Source organism: Gobius niger, assembly GCF_951799975.1.
Source record: "Gobius niger genome assembly, chromosome: 14".
NCBI lineage: Eukaryota > Metazoa > Chordata > Actinopteri > Gobiiformes > Gobiidae > Gobius > Gobius niger.
Genome location: NC_136865.1, coordinates 6,358,862 through 6,378,143, shown reverse-complemented (window position 1 = coordinate 6,378,143; position 19,282 = coordinate 6,358,862). Strand labels below are relative to the sequence as shown.

At 42.1% G+C, this 19,282-nt stretch overlaps 1 protein-coding gene across 1 annotated transcript; it reads left to right on the top strand.

Moving 5' to 3' along the window:
- Window positions 1-9,545: 9,545 nt before the first annotated feature.
- sostdc1b (sclerostin domain containing 1b) lies at window positions 9,546-11,267 on the top strand (the record flags this gene model as incomplete). The annotated part of the gene is made up of 2 exons (XM_079570365.1): window positions 9,546-9,753; window positions 10,831-11,267. The coding sequence occupies exons 1-2, from the start codon at window positions 9,564-9,566 to the stop codon at window positions 11,265-11,267; spliced, it is 627 nt and encodes a 208-aa protein (XP_079426491.1). The 5' UTR covers window positions 9,546-9,563.
- Window positions 11,268-19,282: the final 8,015 nt, after the last annotated feature.

The following is a 19,282-nucleotide window of genomic DNA, read 5'->3' as shown; positions in this document are numbered from 1 at the left end:
GAATGTCTTTCCAAGTCATTTTGGTACTGCGTGATATCCTTAACTGAATCCAAAATCAATCAAATTGAATCGAATCGGGCTCTTGTGAAGTGAATCAAATCGATTTGGAAAATCTAAATTGATGCCCAGCCCTACAATACAGCGTCATAGATTTGCTAAAATGCCATTAGCTAAAAAAAAGAAGCAAAAATCAGAAGTAGCTCTAACTACTCTGAAGTATCACAGCACGTACTATAACGCTGGACAAACAACTATCCTTGCAAAGCAGTGGGAGCCCAGGGTGCTGAGGGTGCTGCAGCAGCCCCTGGTGGGTAGCTTACGCATTACAGGAAGTGTAATACTATGAATAGGAAATCAGCACCTCCTAAACAAAATATATTCTAGAGTGTGTTTACAAATGAAGATTCGGCAGCATCTGCATCATTGGACAAGTTTTTAGACCGAGGGGGGGGTTCACTCAATAGGACCTGTGATTGATGGGATTACTCTTCTTCTTTTCTTTTCCTTTTTTTTTTTTGCAAACATTATTTACAACACTGTAGAAGAAAGTATAGTATATAAATACAAAGATGAGGGGGACATGAGACAATAGACTGATGGGGGTATACAATAGTGAGTGGAGCTGCGCGTGGCTGGTAAAGCTGACTACAATAATAACTAACTACAATCTATCTATCTATCTATCTATCTATCTATCTATCTATATCGATCGATCGAACGATCTTATTTATATAGATCTATAATTATCACGATGATTCATTTTCCCTTCACATCCATATCAAATGTATGTCATGTTAATAATATAAAATAAGTAACTATAAAGCAAAGGAGAAAGGATTATGAAATAAAAACACAAAGGACAGGAAAGAGGAAGAGAAGAGAGGAGAAAGAAATAAAGAAAAAAAAGAGAAGAAAAATTGTAAGATGTAAATAAACACTTGATGAGATGTTTACAATGGCCGCTGGCTGCTCTGCTTTATGACCACGACACTAGAGGCCGCCATTGCTCCATCATTGCTCTCTAGTACCTCCATATCGCCGCTAGTCTCCCATTGAAAAGCATTGGACTTTAGACACGTTAAAAAACAACTTTAACGCCTGGTTTCTAATTTTTGAACATTTTTACGGCTAGATATTCCTCCTGAGAACCAGGCTGGTTTTCGTAAGAAGAATTTTAGAAATCTCGTACTTAATGAGGGTCGGACTGTTAGCTTTGGAGCAGCGCGAGCTACACGTCACGCAAGGGCCGAGTCTACGGTGAAGATCCCGCCCTTATGCCCTTTTTAGGAACATGCTTTATCAGAGCTGGGGAGGGGGAGTCTGTAAATCCGCCATGAATTCCCCCTTGAACGTGGTCATTATTGGAAACGGGGAAGAGTGAGGAGGAGTAGTCTATTCTTTTTAACAGTCTATGGACGTTTCTGAGTTTACGTCAATGAGACGAGACGAAAATGGGAGAAAGTGGTTCATCAGACCGTTCACAAACAGAGCTTGTGAGCGGAGCGGGAGAAAACACCCGGTAAACGTGACACTGAGCGGCGCCGTGAGTGCACGTGGACTCACAGGCTGCAGGCTGCGCCCCCCTCTCCCTCTATCCCCGCTGTCCTTCTAACACCCCACACCACCATCAGTGTCCTCCATGTCCTCTGACAGCGATGTCACAGGGACTTTATCTTTTCTCAGGACAGTTTTAAATACCATAGTCTATGCACACAGAAAGCATGTTGATATACAAATGTGCAGAAGGTAAAAAAGAAATCTGGAAGTGATGATCAGAAGACGAGGAGAGCGGACACTTTGGGGGAAAAGTCGTGTTTACAATGACACTTCTGCCTATTGTGGTCTAATCTGTTTGTCAATTATTATTGTCAATTACTATTTATTACTAAAAGGTTAGTACAGCCTGTCAACCTTCATCCCAATTCCCAATACTTATCTAAATAATAAAAATAAAATTACTTTTTACTTAAAGGGACTATACAGAGTTTAAAATTATGTATTTTCCTCCCCCTACATGTTCCATCCATGTCCTAATGTGTAGAATGAGTTCAGACCTGTTCACCACAACTGCCTCTAAAATCCTGCACTGTCACTCATATAGTAGTTAATTGCATGAGTTTAATATAGAAGGTGCAGTTACGCATAAGGCCTGAGGTGGCAGTAGTGAGTGTAAAATGACAAACTTGCATCTAGTCCCTTTAAAGGAACAGGCCACTGTTTTTCCACACTGAGATATGTTTGTACCTGAGCTTAGACGAGTTGATGCGTACCTGTCTGGTCTTTGTGCGTGCGCTCAGTCACGCAAAACAACCAAAGATGTTGTTAGCATTTAGCCTCTCCCAGCATATTCCTAGTTAGAAGTTAGAAGCGACCAAGCTCTTCCACAGGCACGCAGACAGGTACGTATAGACTCGTCTAAGCTCAGGTAAGAACCTATCACAATATGGAAAAACGGTGGCCTGTTCCTTTCAGTAAATAATCACTTTTTATAATGAAACTGACTAAAACGTGACTAAAACTAAAAGCATTTTCATCCAAAAGAACGACAAAAACACCACTGAAATAAGCATTAATGCAGCCGTAACCACTCGTATAATCTTTTAAACATTGATCATTAATACATCCACCTGGTCATTTCCCGAGCTCGCCTGAAGGCCTTTCGATGACTCACTCTTCGTCAATGACAAACGAGCCATGATCAGCTTTTCCTCACGTTTCTATCATCCACAATGGATTCCTAATGTGCTGTGTGTGTCACAGTCATTGCGCCGCTCTGGGCTCAGCTGAAACTCTTTCTCTTTTTTTTTTTTCTTCTTCTCTCGACTCTGTGCTTCTATTTTCCTGGCTGGCCGAGACAAAGGCCTCCAGAGCCAGGAAAGTGGAAATCGGATCCCGTGGCTTCCAAACATGACGTCAGCCTTTGGACCGAAACAGCCGAAAGAGAAGACAAACTCTGGCGCTGAGTGACAGCCGGGGTTATTAGCGTGTGGTCAAACTACCGGACCGACACGTTTCTTATGATAACCGGGCTTTCTTCTTGTAATTGCGGAGGGTAAACGGGAACAGATGAAGTCTTTTTTTTTTTTTTTTGTTGGAAGACAGGGTGGGGGGGGGGGTGGACTGGACAGCTGCGCGGACCACAGTGGCTGAAAATGGCTCGTCTTGAAGTCCGACAGCTAATCACACACAATTACGGATGATTAGACCGAGGACAAAGAGCAAAGACGGGGGAATCGTTTCTATGTTTTTATTACCGAACCCTCAATTTGACTCAGCTGAAGCTATTTCCAAACCAGGCTGCATGCAGAATGTTAGGAATTGGGATGGCTAATCATAGAGCTGGTTATTAGAGAGCTACTTTTAGGCTCCAGACCAAACATTTTCAACAACGTCAGAAGAATAGATTTCCCTGAACCTCTTTATCTCCTACAGAGTGCATTTTCTCCTGTTTGGCTTTACCCAAATCCGAAAGCTTCTTGAAAAAGTGTCAAAAAAAACGCTAAAAGAGAGAAAAAACTGAGGTTGAAAATGCAACAAAAATGTGACAAAAATGTGACGAAAACGCAAACAAAAAAAGCCCCAAAAGAGCAAGAAAAAAGTGACATTAAAGCAACGAAAAAGCAACAAATTTAAGGGACAAAATGTGACGAAAACGCAACAGGAAAGCCCCCAAAGAGCAACAAAAAACAGACAAAAAAGTGACAAAAATGTGATGAAAAAGCCCCAAAAGAACAACAAAAAAGTGACCAAAAAAGAGACGATAACTCGGCGACGAAAAAGGGGCTTAAAAAGGCGCTGGGCAGCAACAATACAGTGAGGAGAAGGGTCAAGTTGGATCAGTTTTGTAGGTCTTAGCTTTCAAATGAGGCGTTACACTCTATAGGATGGAACCTCCAGTCAAGAAGCTTTTAGATTTCAGTAAAGGGGGAAGGGGATCTTATTTGTATAGCGCTTTTCATTCACACCCAAAGCGCTTTACACATGAAAGTGAGTTCATTCACTCCATGCTGATGGTGGTAAGCTACATTTGATAAGATAAACCTTTATTGATCTCACAAAGGAGAAATTCACTTGTTACAGTCGGCGTTACTTTTGTAGCCAGTTTCCCCTGGGATAGACTGACAGAAGCGAGGCTGCTCACATCTGCGCCAACGGTCCCTCTGACTACCACCAACCACTCACACATAGGGTGAAGTGTCTTGCCCAAGGACACAACGACATTCTGCACCTGCAGGAGCCGCGATTCCAACCCCCGACCTTCCGATCACGAGACGACCCGCTCTACCATCTGCGCCACTGTCGCCCCGAGTGGAAAACCGAGGTGGAGAAAACACACGGGGTTAAAGTGGGGGTTAAAGGAACAGGCCACCGTTTTTCCATACTGAGATATGTTCTTACCTGAGTTTAGACGAGTTGATGCGTACCTGTCTGGTCTTGGTGCGTGCACGTGGAAGAGCTTGGTCGCTTCTATCTTCACCCCTGTTTGGAGCTATAGGAATATGCCGGGAGAGGCCAAATGCCAACAACATCTTTGGTCGTTTTGCGTGACTGAGCGTACGCACAAAGACCAGACAGGTACGCATCAACTCGTCTAAGCTCAGGTAAGAACATATCTCAGTATGGAAAAAGGGTGGCCTGTTCCTTTAAGAGGTTAAGCCTCTGGACAGTTCATTGTTTTTTGGAAAAACATAACCAGACTCAAAATCCACATATTCACTGTCTGCTGTTTGTGTATCTTTGCGTTCTGTTCTGTCTGGGCTCTGGCTCACAGCTAACCATTTCCTTTTAGAAGTTTCGTGTCAATCCGATCTCAAATCCAGAATGAAATGTATGACTTCTCTCACCAGGGGAAAACATCCCTTTTTCAAAACTATGGGCAGTGTTGAGCATTTTCATGCACACAGCGCCTCATTTTGACATGAAAACAAAATGTCCCAAAACGTTTGTCTCATATTTCTAAGAGCAGACGTCAAATTGATATCTCTAAAGGTATTTATTTATTTCCCCCATACTGACCTGAAAAGAGTTTAGCTGCTGATTCGACACTTTTCTGCCTGATGTTTATTAGTTCTTTTTCATGTCTTCGTACTTGGGTAAACCGCCGTGTTTGTTTTGAGAGGACAGATCCGGCCGTTCTTGGAAAAGAATTGGAAAAGTGTGTGTAGTCTCCAGTCTAGTGGCTAATGCCACCGTGTTATTACTGCGGTGGGGGGGTCTCACTATTCATTTGTGCTGACAAAAAGGTTGATATTTGCGGCAGTTTTTGTTTCATGTGGACAGGCCCAGTAATTACAGTGATACTGACCAGAAACCGGGTCAGAACATCTTCATTTTGACAGTTGCACCACACAAACTGGCCTGTCCTCCAATCGACTCTTCAGAATGTTCTGATGTGGCATGAACGGAACCTACACCTATACTTAAATCAACATAACAAATGATAGACTTGAAGTGATATTGTTTAATCGATCAAGCTAAATTTAAAACAGCAACATAGTCATGGAGGAAATGAGTTATCAGCAGATGGGAACGCAATATTTTCTAAAGTTCACAAACCCACAAAAAAAGTGTTTCCTTTGTTGTTATCTCAGAAACCACCAGCAGAGGGCAGCATCGGCTTTCAATGCTAAAGCTCAATGATGTTTGCCCTTGCTAAGAGCTCCTCAAGTTCCGGATTTCTGAGATTTCCAAAATGTGGATCTTTGTTTCAACATGCATCTTGAGTTTAAGACTGAATGTGGACTAATGTTTAGTTTTTGTGATCTGTTAACAACGTGGACATTTGCTTCTATTCACAGGACTTCTACTTGACTTTGCATGACAATCAAAATGTTTCTTCTCCAGATAAGGTGTAAGGTGTGCTTCATTGATCCCCGTAGATAATGTATTCTCCGCACTTGGCCTGTCCGTCAATGCCGCTGGGTATTAGGCAGGCACCTGGGGGCCCATCTGAAGATGGCTGGAGGATTCACCTATTGTACCTACGCAGACACGGAGAGAACATGCAAACTGTGAGGCACGAGCGCTAACCACTGTGCCACCGTGCCGAGACAGGTCCATGCTCAAGAATGGCGGGAGGTTTTGCCTATTATGCATGTGTTATATTCATGGGGAAAACTGGTGTAACCCATCCAGACAAGGGTGAGATAAGCAAAGTCCACTCAAAAAGAAATCAAACATCCAAAAGACTGACCCACTTGGCTGTCCTGGCAAGTCCAGAAAGATAACGCTGAGTTTTGAACACGGGGTGATCAGTCTGGACGCCCTTGTCTGCACCGAGAAAGAATCCTAGTTTGTGAACCTGTTCTTAAACAATAGCAATAAAGAACATTCTGATTCTAAAGTTCATGCGAATTAAGTATCCAGGCAAACATATCTATCATCTTTATCTTTATCCCAGTCTCACTGTACGATCTACGACCTGCGATGTTGAGCTACGAGCTAAGATTTTGCCTCATGACGAGTGATTGTTCGTCGCAGACGGCCAAAATCTCGCAGTGTACACCTGGGTTAAGACATGGAATAGACATACCTGACAAGTTTTGGATTTGGAAATAACATTTTCCAGCACCCGCTGCGAGCTGTCCCATCACCACAACCTAGCTCCAAGAAGGGGTCAAATACGGTAGTCTAGCCAAAATGGGACACTTGACAGCAATGCAACCTGCCACCCAGGCAACTGCAGGGTCTAGTGGCAGCGGCAGTGAGATCTATGGGATAATAATAATAATAATAATAATAATAATAATAATAATAATAATAATAATAATAATAATAATAATAATAATAATAATAATAATAATAACAATAACAATAACAATAACAATAATAATAATAATAGGTTTTATATAGTGCTTTTCTGGACACTCAGAGACGCTTTACATTGCACTATTCATTCACCCCATACTCAGTGGTAGTAAGCTACTATTGTAGCCATAGCTGCCCTGGGGTAGACTGACGGAAGCGACTGTCAATCAACAGTGGTTGCGCATAAATCACTCGAGGGTGGGGCCGAGGGGGGTGGGGGGGTTTGGCGCAGTGGCTTATGGGATGGCACATAGCTCCTAGTCACCGGTTAGTTAGCACCAGAGGTCCCTATGCTAAAGTGGCTATGATAGTTAGCGTCGAGGCTCCTTTTCCTAACTCCTTCCTAACTGACAGCCCAATTCGGAAGCATCTTGTCATGGCGGACACTGACGCACATCCGGTTTGGCGTAAGACCTCTTACCAATCTGCTCGTTTCGGACGCAGCACTGGTGTTCCCAAACGGTCTCCCATCCAAGTACCACCAGGCCCTTCCTGCTTAGCTTCCAAGGTCTGACGGGATTGGGCAGAGAAAGGCCGTATGGAAAACACTAATACGGGAGGACGGTGGGAAAGAGGAGTAAAAATACAGCCAAACCGTGACACTTGTCCTCTTATGAGGAGAGATCCTTTGACACCTTTGAGTCTTCACCTGATAAATGGACAAAGGTTTGGGGTCTGACGAGAGGCTTCCAAAAAGGTCATGTTATGTGATGTACAAGCAGTTCATCAATTCTCCTCCGCTCTTTCTCTGTGTGAAATCATAGATGTGTTTCCTACACACTCCAATCTAACTGCACAACTACCGACAAACTCAGCAGGTGAAAAATACACTCCCAGGAATGCTGGTACTCGCTTTGTCTGCAAAGACTTGAAATTCAAAAGCTGCGACTTAGGACTTGACTTGGACTGGACTTCCAAAACATGGACTGGCCTTGAGAAGACGCGGTGGTACCACAGTTTGAGAACCGCCGTGCTTCACAAAGGCATTATCTTTATATCACGAACATAAGAAATACGACTCCATATGAATGGAACCTGTAGAGAAATATCGGCAGCCTGTAGCTGCCAGTCTACAGTTACAGTGATTCACCTGAGCGTTATTTTCTTTGGCAGCCTGCCCTCCCTGGCACAGGAACACTGGCTTCCACAAGGATTGATCAAATAAACAACATGTAAACGGTAATTAATGATCATTTCAAATGCTATTAATCACAAAGTGGAAACGAGGCCGTACTTATGAATCAGATCATTGTTTGAAAAAGCCCCAGGACGTACCCGCACTCATCCCCACGGCAGATGGGGGCAACGCAAGACCTGCAAACATGTAACGGAAAACACTGACATGAATGAAACAGAATGGGTTCAAACTGCAGAGGAAACAACAACGCGGGAAGCACAGAACGCATCAAAGAAAAGTTGGTTTTACTATTGTGACTGAGTGAACTTTGTGAACTTCGACACAAACTTCAAAAACACGTCTAATTTTACGAGGGGCAAAACAAAAGGTGGAGAAAATGAATGAGCTCCCCCTCAAAAAAAAAAAGGATGAATGAAGGCAGCGTGGACTTCTTCAATGGAGTTATTGAACTCGCGTTGTGCCTTTGTGGAGGGCTGAATACATGACAGCGCCTCTGAAGTGTGCATTGTGACTGGAGCAGGGGCAGTGGGTGTGTCCGCGCGTTCAAACGCCGTCCTGGGACACAGGACTGGCACTGATGTAAAAAAAATACAAGGTATACACAACTATTTAAAAATAACTATTTTGAGAGTGTTTCATGTATTGTCTGTTGTTTTATGAGGCTGTGGCACAGTGGTTAGAGCAAGTGTCCATGATCCTGTTGTATCCTTGGACACTTGGTCCACACACGTGTGTGAGTGATTGTAGTAGTTGGGGGGACTAGGTTACATTCATCAGCTGACCCCAGGCCTACTTACAGGACCACCTTATGGGCCACTTTGAGAGTTTGTGTTCTGCATCCTCTGGTGCAAAGCCAGTCTAGTGCTTTGACCACAGACACACAGTCAAATGCCATATTACTATACGAGATAAGAGAAGTAAGTGTCTTGCCCAAGGACAGTTTGCTCAAAACGTTTTCACAGTCACAAATGTTAAAACACGCAGTACAGTCATACAGGCACAGCTCACGTGACACATGTCATGGCACCCAAAGCGTTTCATAAGAGACAATGTTTCATTCACTCCATACTTGTGTATGGAGTGGTGCTGCCCTGGGGCAGACTGTGGGAAGTGCGTCATCGGACCGTCGACCACCAGCAGCTCACACACTCACAGGCTGTCTGGAATCCGCTCAGTCTCCCGTCCTGAGATCTTCAGGTCTAACTGTTGTTTCTGTTGTTTCTGAGTTCAGACTGTATATGCATTCACATATTGCACACAGGCACGGTAACTGTCCATCAGTTTCAGAACATTTAACGTTTAGTTTAACTTTTAAATGTGTAAAATGAAGCTGTGCTCCCCTTGAGACTTCTTGATCAGAAACTCTTTTGCCTTTATTGTATGTGAATACTGACGCTATAATAATATTCAGGCCGGCTGCATTTTGTGAATGAATTTATTAGCATTGTGCCTTTGTGGCGGCTGAATGAAGTGCTGCGTGCATTGTGACTGGAGCAGGTAGAGTGGGCGTGTCCTGACCGCTCTGTCCCGCGGGCCCTGAACACAGCCTGTATATAAAGTGCACCTGTGGGGATATAGCTCCACTCATTCATCACCTCTACACCTCGCACGAGCAGACATGGAGCACTTGCACATTCTTCTGCTGTTGATCCTGGTGCGTCTGGGGGGCTCCACCATGTTCAACGACGCCACGGAGGCTCTGGACAGGCTGACGGTCAGCCAGAGCCAGACCAGAGAGGAGCAGGGTCAAGAGGACTTAAACCAGGCCAGGAACGGGGGGAGACAGCGCACGGACAATGCACGCAGTGGTGAGTTTAACGTGTTATATTCAGTTTTACGTATCATGCACTATTGTAACCAGCTGTTTCCAGCAGAAATACATCTACAAATACTTCACATTTGACATTGGTGATACAAGCTTTGTTAAAGCCTATAAGGTGACATTGAGGTGGAGTGGAATATCTATATCGCTGTATAGCATTAAAATGACATTCACATTTGGTCAATGTGTTTATATTTTAGTGGCTGTATTGATTTAAAAAATGGTTTTAAAAGGGCATTTACTCTTGAACTGATGTATAATAATAATAGACAGAATTGTATATTTATGCTGTGCTTCTCTAAATGAATTAGTCTCAGGAAAAGTGCCTGTAAAGATTTCCTGAATGTAGTTTTTTTCAAATCCACCAAGACGGCTTTGCTTTGCAAATTCTTTTTTTTTTTAAGTTACGAGAGTGAGATGAGAATACAGTTAGCTCCGGAAATCAATTATCTTTTTCATAATAATGTTTTATAGATGAAAATCCCATGTGTCTTTGGGCATGACACATTTTAAACGATAAAAGCACAAAAGCTTTCACTTTTGCACACAGGATGGCAAAACACTATGATAAAACTAATCATTTTCATTCTTGTGTTAAATCAATCACATCCAGAGGTCATTCAAAAAATGACCTCTTCAAGCCCCGATGTTCAGACATTGGACTATATTTTTACAAAGTTGGTTAGATTTTCAAATTGAGATTTGAGAAGGTTCAAAACATCAAACTGTTCTGTTGGAGAAGATTCTATCAACCACCACTCGTATGCAAAAAATGTATAAATAACATTTTACAATTATAACAATAATGATCAAGGGCAATTACTAGACTCTGCTTAAACAATTCAGTGAAATGTATGAGCACTGAAGTACTTCTGTATTGAAAGTGATATCTAGAATCTAGTCTTTTCCATTCAATTTCAGCTTCATGACACTGTTTATTTATACAATATACTATTATATATTTATACTATATACTATTATATATTTATACAATATACATTTATACATTTATACTATATACTAGTATATATTGAATCCTCAATATCACTGTCTTTGGCCGCAGGTCCGGACCAGAGCCAGGTGGGCTGCAGGGAGCTGAGGTCCGCTAAGTACATCTCGGACGGCCAGTGCACCAGCGTCAACCCCATCATGGAGCTGGTGTGCGCCGGCGAGTGCCTGCCCCACCACCTGCTGCCCAACTGGATCGGCTCGGCCAGCCACTCGGGCCGCTACTGGAGCCGGCGCGACACGGTGGAGTGGCGCTGCGTGATCGACCGCACCCGCACCCAGCGCATCCGGCTGCAGTGCGAGGACGGCTCGTCCCGGACCTACAGGATCACCGTGGTCACCTCCTGCAAGTGCAAACGCTACAGCCGCCAGCAGAACGACTCCGCCCACAAGGACCCCGCCCCCAGAGACCACACCCTCACGGACAGCAGGAGGAGGAGCCACAAAAAGACGGCACTGGTGGAGGAGCAGACGGAGTTACGAGAGAGTTAGACTCCACTGGGGCTTCATGGGATGGAATGGATTCAGGAAATGATTCTTTCTGTGCGGAGGGCGCCAATATTAGCCTATCAACACGCACGACTGACACCACGCTACATCAGCTGTGCGTGTTGAGAGGCTAATGAGCCCCTCCACTATGGCATGTTTGCTTTTTGACCCATTGGTAAATGTTCGACACTGATTACACTATAACAGGAATCTCCAACCTTTTTCGCCCGTGAGCATTTTGAATACACTCGATACTCTTGAGTCCGTCCATCATTGTCAAGCCTAGTTTTGCTGTTTTTGAACATTACAAACGTGGGTAGCTTTTTGGTAAACTCAATCGATTGCCCATGACACAGAGAGGTGCAGCCTCTATATCAGAGACTTCACATAATAGAAATAGGTGAGGGATACTTCCTGAATCTACTGCATTTGAAACAGCGTTGGACTGGTTATAATGATAAGAAACCACTTCAGAACTCTGTATAATATGGGATGCTTTATGAAGGACATGGACAGTCACCTAAGTGTCGCCTGTTGGTCCAGAAGAATATTTGTCACCAGTGTACAAACTGTATCATATTTGCTTTGGTTTTCGAATCTCGCTTCGACAGACAGACTTTATCTAAAGTTCAATGTTGAGGAAAGACTTTGTAAATACCTCACTGTGTGCTCATGCTGTACTGCATATTTTACTTTTACATATATTTTTCAAAAGATTTATCATGTCGCCCTTTACGGTTTATAAAATAAGATCGTGTGATTAAATATTTTCTGGAAATCTTGCCTAATCACTAAATTTGTGCAAAAACTATATACATTAAACCTACATATATCTTTGCAGGCCTTTGAGCTTCACCTGTAATCCGGATTTACAGGTATAAGGTCGATCTACAAACATATGGTACATCTGGATGCTGTATTTTATTTGTTTACAGTATCACTGCGTTCCTCTGATGACACAGGAAATAAAACAGCTCTAAATATAGTCTATTTTACCTGGTAGCCCCGCCCGAAATGGAGATTAGCATCTTTTGGTCATTTGTTCCAATTGATCTTAATGCTAGTTACAGACTTAGCAGCGTGGACAACAAAGCTAACGGATCATTGTTAGCCTCCACGGTCAGTCACATTCAGGGCATTAGCAACATTTTTCAATTTAAAATATATTTTTGAAACTACATATAGGGGAGCCTAGCTATTTATCGATGTTTAATTCACTGAAGAGCAGATGAATGGTCCGACAGAGTTGTAAAGTTATATCTAATAGAGTGCAAATAGATAAATAATACTTTAGACGTACTGTTTGTTTTAAAATGTGAATGCTAGCTTTGTAAGATAATGAGTGCTATTAGGCGTATTGTAAATGTACACATTATACGGGCTAAGATGTGGGTTTGAATAGAATGTAATTTATTTTTGTATAAGCCACTTTTGAAGTCCTCTCCTTTTATATTATGCATATATTATATTTTTTGTCATTGTCTGAAATAAAATAAAAAAATATTGAATGAACATTGTCTGTGAGCTGGTGTTTTGGGACAGAGCGCCGCAGGCATACCAGACAGTCTTACGGCAAACAGGAACTGCGGAACAACAGAGGCATTAGTCAGTGATGAAACTGTCTTTTCAGCGGCCACTGTACTTTGTTTTATTGTGAAGGGGAGACCTGTAGCTTCGGGCTAGTGGGGCTTGTTCCAGCTGCGGCAAACATGTTAAGACGCTCCATTGTCCGCCGTATCCGTTGATTTTCTGCCTCTGAAAGCTGAGGCTGAGGGCCCGGGCACGCACTCAATAGAATCACCTGCGCCCGATGACAAGAGCTGTTTACTTGTGTTACAGCCGGGGAAAGAAAGAGTCGCGCTCCTTTTGTCGGGAAGATCCTGAGAGCCGCATCATAACAGGCCGATGGAATGTGGAGTGCATGATGTGTGCGCGGCGATTCGGCTGCATTCTTGTGGGGCAGATTCTTTTTTTTTTTTTTTTTCTCATGAAGCTATGGCATGTGGGACAGACAGTCACTTCACAAAACACCACAGCTCATTACGGTGATATGCTTTATCTTTCACTGTCACACACAATAGCCATGGCATCTGGATAACACAACAATAATTCAACAAAAACTTTAAGAGAAGACGAGGACAATACTGTAAAAAAAATAAAAATAAAAGACTTTCATTTCATTATTGCCATTGCATGTTGAACACAAGAGCCTATTGTTTAACTAATGGGCTCAACAATTGTGATTATTTTGAGATTTGTTACTGATTTCGAATAGTCGCCTCATCTGAATCACTGATACTAAGCTACAGTGTATGTGAAGTAATACAGTATTGATTAGTATTGATTGTAATAGCGGCCCGAATATACGGTCGACATCAGCAGTTCTCAACTGGTGGGTCGGGACCAAAAAGTGGGCCGTGGGACCATTATTAGTGGGTTATTGGCCTTTACCAAACCCTATTATAGAAAACTTTTGATACATTTGAATCGACTGAACTCTACAAACAAATGCTGCATTTTGTTTTAGGTGCTGTAAAAAGATGACAAAACTGCAAACTATTCCATGTACAAGTTGAAATTATATTTATTGTGTTATGATATGTTGAAGGCGGGTCCCTGAGATATACCATATGACAGGGGTAGGCAACGTCAGGCCCGGGGGCCAAATCCGGCCCTCCAGCATAGAACCGCTGGCCCCCCAAGATGATTTTGAGATATATTATTATGCAAATAAGAGGGCAAATACCTATTAAAGTACCTTAAAAATGTGAGAAATAGTGTCAGTATTTAAAAAATGTCCTGGCAGAACGTCCCACTGGGTCATTTTATATCATGTAAAACGTGGATTCTAGTCCCAAAAGTGGGTTGCGGAACAATTTTCAGTGGGTCGCGAGTCTAAAGGGAACTTTTGTTCAATGTTTTCCATCTGAAACTGCATGGGAACACTAACAGAGTTTGTGCAAATGTTTGTTATTGGGTTGTTTTGATCCACTGCCGTATGAGAACAACTATAAAGGGCTCCATGTGATTGTTTTGCTTGGGGCCCCAAAACACGCTAGCTACGCCACTGCGGACCAGATTATTTGGAGACCACATCTCGCCCCTGGGCCTTAATTAAAAAGGTCTGATGTTTGGTTATAGTTTCATATGCTCATATGTTATTTTTATGTCACTGTTCCTTACTTTCACAAAATGTGTTACTGTGTGGTATTTTTGCCCCATTGTCATGAGCTGGTGCAATGTTTTGACACAGCACTGCCCTGGGTTTGTCCGGGGCCTCACCTCGGGTTTCTCAAAACGTGGTTTAAAGTCAAATTATTAGGTTAAACGTAACACGCATAGATGATAGAAAACCAAAGCCCCCAACAACAAAGCATTTATAAATGTTTTGTTGTTTGTTTGTTTTTTTTGTGGAGAAAAAGGCAAAGAATGGGAGAGAGCGCTGAATGAATGAGCCCAGGTCAGTGTGTGTGGAGACGACCGCACCTCCCCCTTCTTTACACAATATGGACAATTCATAAAACATTTGCCAGTTTTTAACCACGACACTGATTCATATCAAAGGAAATCCCGATCTTTAGCGCCATCAGGGCCGGTGAAGGGGCTCTTATGAAAAACAGACACTAATGCATTCCTCTCATTGTGCACGTTTTGCGCACGTAACCTGCTGGAAAAATGAACATTGTAATTGGACAGCAGTGCCCCAGTTCAGTCTGAGACAGTCGTGCGGACAGCCACCAGAAGTACTGCAGAGCGGAAGGGTGGTTGTTTTGTAGAGTATACCATAATATTTAAATTATTATACAAGGTAGAACTACTCGATTATTGAAAAAATAATCATCACGATTATTTTATTCATAATACTTTTTTTTTAAAGTCTTTATTTTATTTATAATATATTTATTGATTAAAAAAAAACTATACTGAATATTTTCTGTTTTCTGAACAGTCATAAAATTACAAATGATTTCAAGTATGCCTCGATTAAGGAGAGGTCTCTGTTTCACACCTGCCCCCTGCTGGCCGGCCCTCACACCTGCGCAAGTAAACTGAGCAGCGCGGCCTGATGACATCATCACACAGCGCTGTTTGTTTTTATGTCAGGCAAAAGCATGAGGCACGTGAAATACGAAGGGAAAATAATCCCAGCGCCATGAAAAAATGCAATCTGCTTTGCAAAAAAAAAAAAAAAAATCAGATATATTTTTTTGCGTTTTTTTTTCTTCCGATTATGCTAATTTTGTAATCATTTAGTGTAATAATCGAAATTGTAATCGAATTTCGATTAATTGCACGGCCCTAATACAAGGTATGAAGTTTCATACGCAAATACACCGGTGCCTCAGCAGCTATAAGTGCATGACTCCACTCACCTGAATATGAGTGTGTTTATATGTGTTCCAGTATCCCTGTCATCATATCGAGGTTATGATAGTATTTTCTCAGAGAAAGCAGGATATTCATATCCTTTTACACATGGGCAACAGGTTATCATGGATACTTATCCCAATGAGAGTATCCTGAGACACTGGCTTAGTACAATAACCAGGATACTCATTGTTGCTTAAACACTGTTGCCAAGCCTGGAGTTTCCCTTCAACACCACACTGGGGGACTGCTCCTCATCATCGCCTGCTCTTACGGATAAGCATGGCCTCTCCAAAGTCATGCATGTAACATAAATTGGCACTGGGAGTTTGATGCAGGCAGGGCGCCATGTGGTTACGATCCCGTGAAAAATACGCTGCAATTAGTCACCAGCGAGTGTTCTGCCATTACTGGGACTGCCGCCCAGCCACAAAAGGGGGATGCAGTGTTAATCTTCCTATACTATGAATCTTCCTCGGCGGCAGCGTTCTCTTCTTCTATACATCAAAGGGAGAATGGAAAACCACATCAGAAAAGCAGCAGAAACTCACGGTCTGCAAACATGTAAACTTAAAAAGGGCCTAACTGGAGGTACACAAAGGTCCATTTTGTGGGTGTCCCGGTGCCTGGAGCGCTGGGTGTCTGCCTATATGTGAGTGAAAAGACTGAAAACAGTCAATGTGTGGAGGACACACCTGTTTGTCATTCACACAGCAGCGCGACTGAAGAGGCCCTCAGAAAGACTCACAAAAGCACGGCCCATTCACCGGCACCGCGGAGCTACGGTGCATTCACAGTTCATCTGCGGCTCGCGCTGCTTTTCCTACAGCACTTTCAGTCTTAGTATTTGTTTTGTTCATTTGAGCTACATTCCTCTAATTAAATGTATCTATCGTTATTTTGTATTTTTGTACACAGCTTTTTGTTTTTTAGCTTTTTACTGTTATTCTGTGTGGAGTTTGCATGTTCTTCCCGTGTCTGTATAGGTTAGTGGTAGGTTAAAAAAACATGTGCAATAGGTGAATCCTCCAGCCAGGTGTTTCTGACCACCAGCCTGGCCCCACATCATGGAGATGGGTCCCCGAGCGCCGGCCCACGCTGGCAGCTCACTGCTCCTACAGGTCGCCCCATGCGACACTGAGGATGGGTCAAATGCAGAGAACTCTACAGAGATTTCTCTACAGAGATGAATGCAGTATAACTTAAACAAATAACTAAACTTAAACTTTCTGTGTGCTTAGTATTAGCATTCTTTAGTGACCGCTTTTACCTGTTCCCCGAAAGTTTATTGTATTTTTTCATAATGACAATAAATTAAACTTAACTAAAACTTAAAGTATCACTGAAATGTCATTTATTTTGTTCCTCCTCTTCTGTTGGCGATATTTAATATTCAGAGGTTTGTGAAAAAGTGTCCACGTTAATGTTAGTGATGGGACTCGATTAAAATGTTTAATCGAGCTAATCAAGGCTTTTGTAATGAATTATTTGGCAGTGTCTATAGAATCGTCCGACGGCTACAAACTCTCTTTGTTATTTTGCCGTCTCCTTATGATAAGTCGTCCAGTAACCAAGGGTTCAAACCACTCTTGTCTTGAACAAATCAACATGTTGTTTTTTTGTTAATTTTAAGCACTTGGTAGTGGTTTGAGAGATAAAACAAGTTTTAAAACTAACCATTAGTTTTTAACTGTTATGTCACAATATAAAGTTCGGGAATGTGATGTCATGTCGCTAAGCATTATGGGATTAGCAGCAATTGTAAACTAATGGAGATTTTAAAAGTTAAAATACTGGAGTTATTGTTATTGGACACCACAGTGAGTTAGATGTATTTACCAGCAGTAACTTAGCAGCTAATGGAGTTGTTCCACGGCTATTTTCTCCACTTTTTATACTGTTTTTAGCTAATGTTAGTCAATGGAAATGTACGCTAACAGCGACAAAGATGGCGGATCTCCATGGTAACTGTGGAACCTCAGCCTAGACTTTTTTCCTGTTTCTAAACTTAAGCGTTTTCCATTTCTTGGCCCAAACCTTAAAAACAAGTCCTCCTGAATCCTCAACCTTAACCAGCTAGATATTGTCCATATCAAACACATGCGACGGCAAAATAGCCGGAACGTCCGACGGCATCGTAGACGCTTCCTTGCATTAGACGGTTATAAAGCACGATGCGAAGTGCATTATAACTGTCACAGCTCCGAGTTGTTTTATCCGCTTATACCATGGTCCCACAAACTTAACATTTTATAACAAATGTTTTTATTTATTTATTTTTATTTATTAAACTCACTAAATATGCCAAACTACAGGGACTATTTTATGTGTTTTTTTAGCCGGTCTTGCACTGTCTGAACGCTCGTCTCAGAGTGAGCCATTCTCTGCTACGAGGATCTCAGTCAGGCTCAACCAAATAACATCAGCACACGCTGCATCGCCAGAACAGCTGCAGTGGAGTTGCTTACACTTTGGCCTCACGAACTGAAACTTTTATGTTTGACTTTACTAATCCAGGCAAATATGCTGAAGTGCAGGGATCATTTTATGTACGCCTAAAAATTATGAATAGTTCCTTAAAAATGGAAAGCTTTGTTGCTGTCATACAATATGTTTACAATAAATTACTTTGGATCTTTTGATAGAACATTTTTAAAAACGTATTTGCAAAAATCTTATATATAGATTATAGGTATAGAATGTAGATTGTTGAATCTCACACTTGATGATTTTTTTTCCAATGCAAGATGACGTTACAGTTTTCCCTTTCTTAAACTGAGAACCATGAAGCTCTACAACAAACCCTTGCACACATTCCCATCCTTCACATACATCTATATCCACGTTTTCCAACTTCTAGACTGCAAAGCCTTTAACACAGGGGTGTCGAACTTGCTTGGGTCGTGGGCCGAAAATCAGACTGACCAATAACCACATGGCTATAATATGCTGTATATATCCTGATCTCTTATTATGTCAGTGCCTCAGTGCCCTCTTCTGGAACAAGTGGAATTCTTCTTTTTTTATTTAAGCTGCCCCTAGTGGCTGGGGTGAGCATTCTGGCTATTTCTTTAAAAATCCATAAGAGACTCTTTTTTTTTTTTTTGACATGTAACAAATATCCTGAAGTGCAGGGATCATTTTATGTACGCCTAAAAATTATGAATAGTTCCTTAAAAATGGAAAGCTCATATTTTACTAACAGTAGGCTGACCTAGCTGCTTACTCTCCTCTACTTCCCATTCATCAAATGTTTTGTTAAACTTGGAAATTTAACCGCAAGATCCATCTCATTCATCCCAGTCAGTCACTAATTAGGCGTTTACCTGATTCATCTGTGTAATGCGTTGCTATGGTGATGCCTGCAGAGGAGTGATATCCCAGTAATTTTATCTACCGGACTACATGTGCAGTTATATGAAAATAATGCACGCCAATCAGAATGGAGTATTCACCCAGAGGTAAGAGGTAAGGTATATTTTAAATGCTTTTTTGTATTTTCCTACATTTGAACTTATCTGAAGTGGAGATGTGAGGTCTGTGTGCTCAGACCTGACCTGCGACCATGGCACAGTTGGTAGAACGGGTCTTATCATGATTGGAAGGTCGTGGGTTCGAATCTCAGCTCCCGCAAATGCACACTGTGTCCT